Below are 6,052 nucleotides of genomic sequence, written 5' to 3'. Positions count from 1 at the left end.
AACAGATGTGGCGCCATCTACCGGCAGTATTGCAGAACTATTATAATGCCGGTTTGCTTAATTAATAAACCAATTGTAAATAATGCCAGACCGAGCCTGACCCTTTGAAATGCCTTGCAGAAAAAGTGACAGCTCGGCGTGATTGAAGATCATCCGTTATTAATTAAATAAAATGATCTAACAGTAACTTTAAGAGCCTCATATCAGAAAATGTACTCACGTCAATCAAATTTGCAGTCACATCTGAGCAGTCGGCAGGTTTAGCGCACGCTTCAGTGAACATCAACGTTCATATTGTATTCCCAGCGACATTCCAGTCTTTTTCCTCGTGGAATCAAATAATTTTTTTAGTTATTTTTTTACACTGGATCTTGTAACATTCTTCATTGTTTCACTTGGAGATGCTAATAGCCTTCAGCCGATTCCTTGTTTTAACCACTGCTGCACATGTGCAGTACGTACCTCCATTTTTATAATAAATAAACACGAAAGGCTTTATTTACTAACAAACTGTGCAAAGACGAAGCATAAAACACAAAAATAACAACTAATACACCAGCAGGACGTGATTTTCTTTCATAAAACCTTTGTATGCAACCAGAGTGAGCTACTGACGTATCAATTTTGAAAAATTTAAATTACGTAGCTACGCACCTTTAACTGTCAATGCGCAGATTATAGAAAACATGCTCTATGGTCACAAAAATGTTGCCAGCTACATAAGCTGCATGTGTGGGGAAAAGCTCATCTAGGAATGTATGACAGGTGACCACAATCCAAAGTTTTCTTTCATGCAGTTATACATTTACTAAACGCAGTCATTTTAAGGCATAAAAAAACTGATTAAAAAATACTTACATGCCACCAAATCGTTATTAATACTGTAAAGAAACATTAACAGTTGGGTTAGGGTTAGGTTGGGTTTCTGGCTGTTCTGCAGATGTCGTGGATCAAATGTTCAATATTCTGGTTCTCTCCGTTTACTTCTACTAAATGTTCTGTGAACTGCTTCCTGTCTAGGTTCAAATTCTGGAAGAACAACTGCGTGTTCCTCTTCAACATTGTGCTCGCTGATTTTTTGCTGTTGACCTTTCTTCCACTCAAGATTTACCATTATCAGAACAACCAGAGGGGCAGTGAGGAACCCACAGTTTGTGGCACTCTGCTCTTTTTGCGGTTCCTCAATCGAGGGGCCAGCACCGTCTTCCTAACCATGATGTCTCTGGACCGCTACTTCAGTGTAGTCCATCTTGGGAAGAAAAACTGTTTTAAGGCATTTAAGAATTCTCCACTGATCTCTGTGATTGTATGGGTGTCCTTACTGCCATTCACCATCCCCACGATGGTACGAAAGGTTGATTGCTGCAACAGCTGGGGCCGAGAGGTGTCCACACTTCGTAACATGTTGACAGACTCCTTCAGAGAAGTAAGGCTCTGTTCTTCTTCATCTATGTTAAGGTGCCATATTTGGTAGCACTTATGCCTTGTAGCAAGAGGGTCCTGGGTTCAAATCTTGACCTTGGGTCTTTCTTCATGGAGTCCCTGCGCATGCCTGGGTTCCCTCCGGGTACTCCAGCTTCCTCCCACAGTTCAAAAACTTGACTCTTAGGTTAATTGGTCTATGTAAATGATCTTTAATAGACCCCTTGCATCTGACGTCACAGTCACGTGATCGGGGGTGCGCGCCTCCATCTTGGTGGGCACGCTAGCCTGACAGCCCGTCTACTACATGACAAAACGCGTGATTTAGAGCGTACTTTTAGTTCGTTTATTTTTGGAATCTAAACAATGCCTAGGACTTGTTGTGCTCCCGGTTGCACAGAGAGGCATTCCAAATCGTTGGATGTGCGTTCTGTCGTTTACCAAAGGATGAGGAAAGAAGAAAGAAATGGATATTTTCAATGAAAAGAGCGCAGGCAGACACTCCCAATGGACTGGGGGAGCCATCATAATACGACAGAATTTGCAGTCTACACTTCATCTCCGGTAAATACAACTTAATTCTGCTCTAGTCATTGTTCTACTTAAATAGCAGCGGCTGCTGTAGCGATCGCTACACGGGCCGAAGAAGCGGCCCGTGTAGCGATCGCTACAGCAGCCGCCGCTGTCTGGAGCAGCACCCGCTGTAGCGATCGCTACACGGGCCGGAGAAGCCGCTGTTGCTGCTGTAGCCGCCGCTGTCTGGAGCAGAAGCCTGCTTCAGACAGCGGCGGCTACGGCGGCTGCTATAGCGATCGCTACACGGGCCGGAGAGCCGCTGTCTGGAGCAGCACCCGCTTCCCGCTGCTTCAGACAGCGGCGGCTCTCCGGCCAGTGTAACGATCGCCACCTCCCCTCCGCCCGTTCACGGGCGCTAGTACTTCTGTGTTTACGCTGCAATGTCGCCGACACCCCCGCCCATTTTAACAAGACAAAAACGCCTAAATAATCCGTAGTGAGTGATGTTTTTTTTTAACCTACCAGGCGGGTCTTCCTCTCTGCTTTCTGCTGTTACACAAACATGTCTGAACATCCATCCATCCATTTTCTGACCGCTTAATCCCTCATGGCGTCGCGGGCGTTGCTGGAGCCTTTTTCCTGATATAAAATAATTGTAGCCGTCCAGTGGTTTCAGGGGCTTTCGTGCTCTCTTGTCTGTACTGGCCTGCGTGTTTATAAAGCAGCTGTGTCGCGGTACGAAACCCTTGGCCAGCATTTCACAGACTCGCTCCGTCCCTTCAGGCTTCTGCTGTGTGATTCTGGCAATCTGATACCATCAACCATCAACTTACTCTTAAAACGATCTTGTGATACGTTATCTAAAGAAGAAAAATACCTGGAGAACTCGTCATTTGTCAAATGGCGTGCCAACCAATATGGCCGCCACGCAAGGGGTTCTGGGTAACGGAGTCACGTGGTTGCAAGGGGTCTATTGTTAATCTGAGAGCTTGATTGGCCAAATGGGTTGGCAGGGGCTACAGTAATTTCTGTAACAAAAAACATCAATTTTCATAATCAAATCAGCTCTAATTTGCAGGCCATTCTTCATAAGTGCAACAGTTTATATGTTTAAAACCTAGATTAATATTATTTCATACAATATGTTCTTTATGATCACTGCAAAAACAGAACTAAAAATAAGTACAATTTTCTTGAAATTAGTGTATTTGTCCTTGATTTGAGCAGGTAAATAAGATTATCTGCCAATGGAAAGAATAATTTTAACCCTACAATAATATAATTAGATATACTGCACTTAAAATAAGTTGATGGAGATGAGTTCTTCCAATTTTACGTGCAAAAATCTTATTCCATTGGCAGATTATCTTATTTACCTACTCAAATAAAGTAATAAGACACTCATTTCAAGAAACTTATTTTAGTTATTTTTACTTATTTTAGTTCTGTTTTGCAGTGATTCAGCACTGACTCAGATTCAGCACTTTTTCAACCAGTTTTTTGGTTTGAAAGTAAAAAGCTGCAATATTCATTTTTTATTACAAGAAGCACTGCTACTCTAAATAATAAGTATTATCTTTTATTTAGACCATCTTCTTCTCTCAAATCGTCATCCCCTACATCATCCTCATTTACTGCACCGCTCGCATCGTCAGTCGACTGCGGAGGAAGACGATCGGGGAGAAGGCCAAGCTGACGAGAGCTGTGTTTGCCGTTGTGTCTGTCGCCGTAGTCTTCTCCATCTGCTTCCTGCCGTGCACAATAGCCCGGGCGGCGCTGCTGATTGTGCGGGTGAAAGAATGGACACAAGAAGAGGAAGTAGCTACCCAGGTGTACGACGCCCTCATGGTTTTGTCCTACGCCGACTGCTTGCTGGACCCACTGGTTTACTGCTTCTGCAACTCAGGGTTTAAAGTTGCTTACATCTCCACTTTCTGCCCATCGTTTCTAAAGCAGAGACTGCTGGAGTTCGTCACTGGCCCATTAACCGCTACAACTACAACAACTCTAACATCAGGAGCTCAAAGTAATTATTCAAAACATTGGAAAAAAGTAGACGGAGGGGAGTCCTGATGAGGTAAAGCTCAGTTCCAGCAGTAGGTAACAACAGCGGGTCCAGTCCCGATCCAGACAACCGGCAGCTCTCCAAGAGCTCACAGGAGAATCCCAACACAGTAACTCCCGGACAGGCAGGTTCAGATCCCCAAAACCCAACCAGAAGGTTTCGGGCAGGCAGACAGGAACAGACTGATATCAGACAAGCTCAGACACAAAGAGCAGAATAACTGGTTGGGCAACAGAAAGTAGTGATGGGGCATCTGAAGCCGGGCTTCGGGCTTCGAGGCTTGTGTCATATTCATAGACATTATATACATAGATGCCCCATTGGACGCTGCCGCCCGCTAGGCTGACGTGCCTACAGGGCGGCCATCTTTGGTCAGACCACAGATCAGACAGCTGCTGTCTGAATGAATAGGAGGCAGCTCAGATCACATTTTAATCATATGTTTACAGTGATCGTGACCTTTCAGTCAGATTACACATATTTATTCAGAACCAAACCAATTTAAACTGAAGTTAAACTGGATGAGATATATACACGCAGTTATATATTATGCAGTTACATATTAATATAATAAACACACAAATTATACACCTCTCTCTCATATATATATATATATATATATATATATATATATATATATATATATATATATATATATATATATATATATATATATAGTAGGAGCCTGAATTTATACTTAGTGATTTTCTTGGTATACATTATGGTTAATGTTTCTTGAAATTATTAGATATTATTGGTAATTCATATTAATATATTAATTTGGGGGAATTTGTATATTTAGCTATTGTGGACATTTTGTTATTATCTCATCACTTCTATGGTTTAAGGATGCATACTTGTCACTTTTTTAATGATGATGCATCATGGGAGTTTGGTGGTTGTATATCTCACAGAGTGGTATATTTTGTATGTATGTTTGACACCCTTTTTTTCCTCCATCTACTCACTAAAAGTTTTTAAATGCAATAATGTCTCTGTGGATTTCTTGGACGAATCATCTGGACAACTTGTTGGAAATGTTAAGGGCGCAGCGAGTCAGCCCGGCTTCACTTATTTTTTAACTCTCTCTCTAAATATATATATATATATATATATATATATATATAAATACTACAAAATACTTCATTCTAGGAGCCCTTTTCTTCTATCCATTCACTTGTACACTATCTGCAACACATGTGAAAGCATGAGACTCCTTCCATAATCAGTCAACAGATATGCTGACTCCTCATGTTAGACACCCCAATATAAACCTCTGCCCTGAGAAATGTTCAGTAACTCAAGGAGACCTTCCTTAAGTATACTTATTTACTTACATTACTGCAAAAAGCAATACATTACTGTAGCCTAATTAAATTACTTTTTTACAGTATTACTCACAACACTACTGATATTGTGTAGGCTACATACAGTCAACAGTAGAACATTTTTTAGGTACATTTCTAAGAAAAAGTTAATTAAAATGGCCAACACTAGTATGAGCCAAAACTAGCCTACTACAAGTGGCGGAGAAGATCACCTGTGGTGCTGCAGCAGCACACATATTGACAATGAAATACAAAAGTCTTACGTAGGCTATAGACTAATTACATGAAACAAAAGGAAACCGTGTAACATAACAATAACTTTAAAAACATGATTCTTTGAATGTACACTGGTGAAATAAACGACAGTGAAACTAACACTGAGAGTTAGTTAGCAGCTAACATTCAAAAGTTAAATAGCCTAGCCTTACGAACACTGAACGTTACACTGAACAGGAACATGCGATAAAAAGAGTGATTCGTGGTTGAGAATAAATGAGTTGCTGATATAAACTAGGTAAATTTGGTTGCTCACCTTGCTTTGAAACAACTTCCTTGACTGGTCCGGACAAAGCACCAAGTAGAAGATACCTGACTCAATTTAATATGCAACACTATTCGTTTTGTGTTGATCGAGCAATGTTCCCATAGCAAGTGTAAAACAGTGCCAAAATTCCCTAGTGGCCGAGAGTGGTATCACAGGGACTTGACTGCGAAGGTGACA

General features: G+C 41.4%; 1 protein-coding gene across 1 annotated transcript; it reads left to right on the top strand.

Annotated features, from left to right (window-relative positions):
- The first annotated feature begins 754 nt into the window (after window positions 1–754).
- Window positions 755–4,612, top strand: LOC105940085 (hydroxycarboxylic acid receptor 2-like). The gene is made up of 3 exons (XM_036147586.1): window positions 755–765; window positions 1,021–1,426; window positions 3,526–4,612. The coding sequence occupies exons 1-3, from the start codon at window positions 755–757 to the stop codon at window positions 4,009–4,011; spliced, it is 903 nt and encodes a 300-aa protein (XP_036003479.1). The 3' UTR covers window positions 4,012–4,612.
- The last annotated feature ends 1,440 nt before the right edge of the window (window positions 4,613–6,052 follow it).

The sequence above is a fragment of the Fundulus heteroclitus genome, chromosome 15, assembly GCF_011125445.2.
Source record: "Fundulus heteroclitus isolate FHET01 chromosome 15, MU-UCD_Fhet_4.1, whole genome shotgun sequence".
In the NCBI taxonomy this organism is placed as follows: Eukaryota; Metazoa; Chordata; class Actinopteri; order Cyprinodontiformes; family Fundulidae; genus Fundulus; species Fundulus heteroclitus.
This window is presented reverse-complemented; position numbering and strand designations above follow the sequence as displayed.

Excerpts from the sequence above, each read along its gene's own strand:
- LOC105940085 (XM_036147586.1), top strand. Across the intron at positions 1,427-3,525 it reads TGACAGACTCCTTCAGAGAA|ACCATCTTCTTCTCTCAAAT; the intron begins GTAAGGCTCTGT and ends TCTTTTATTTAG.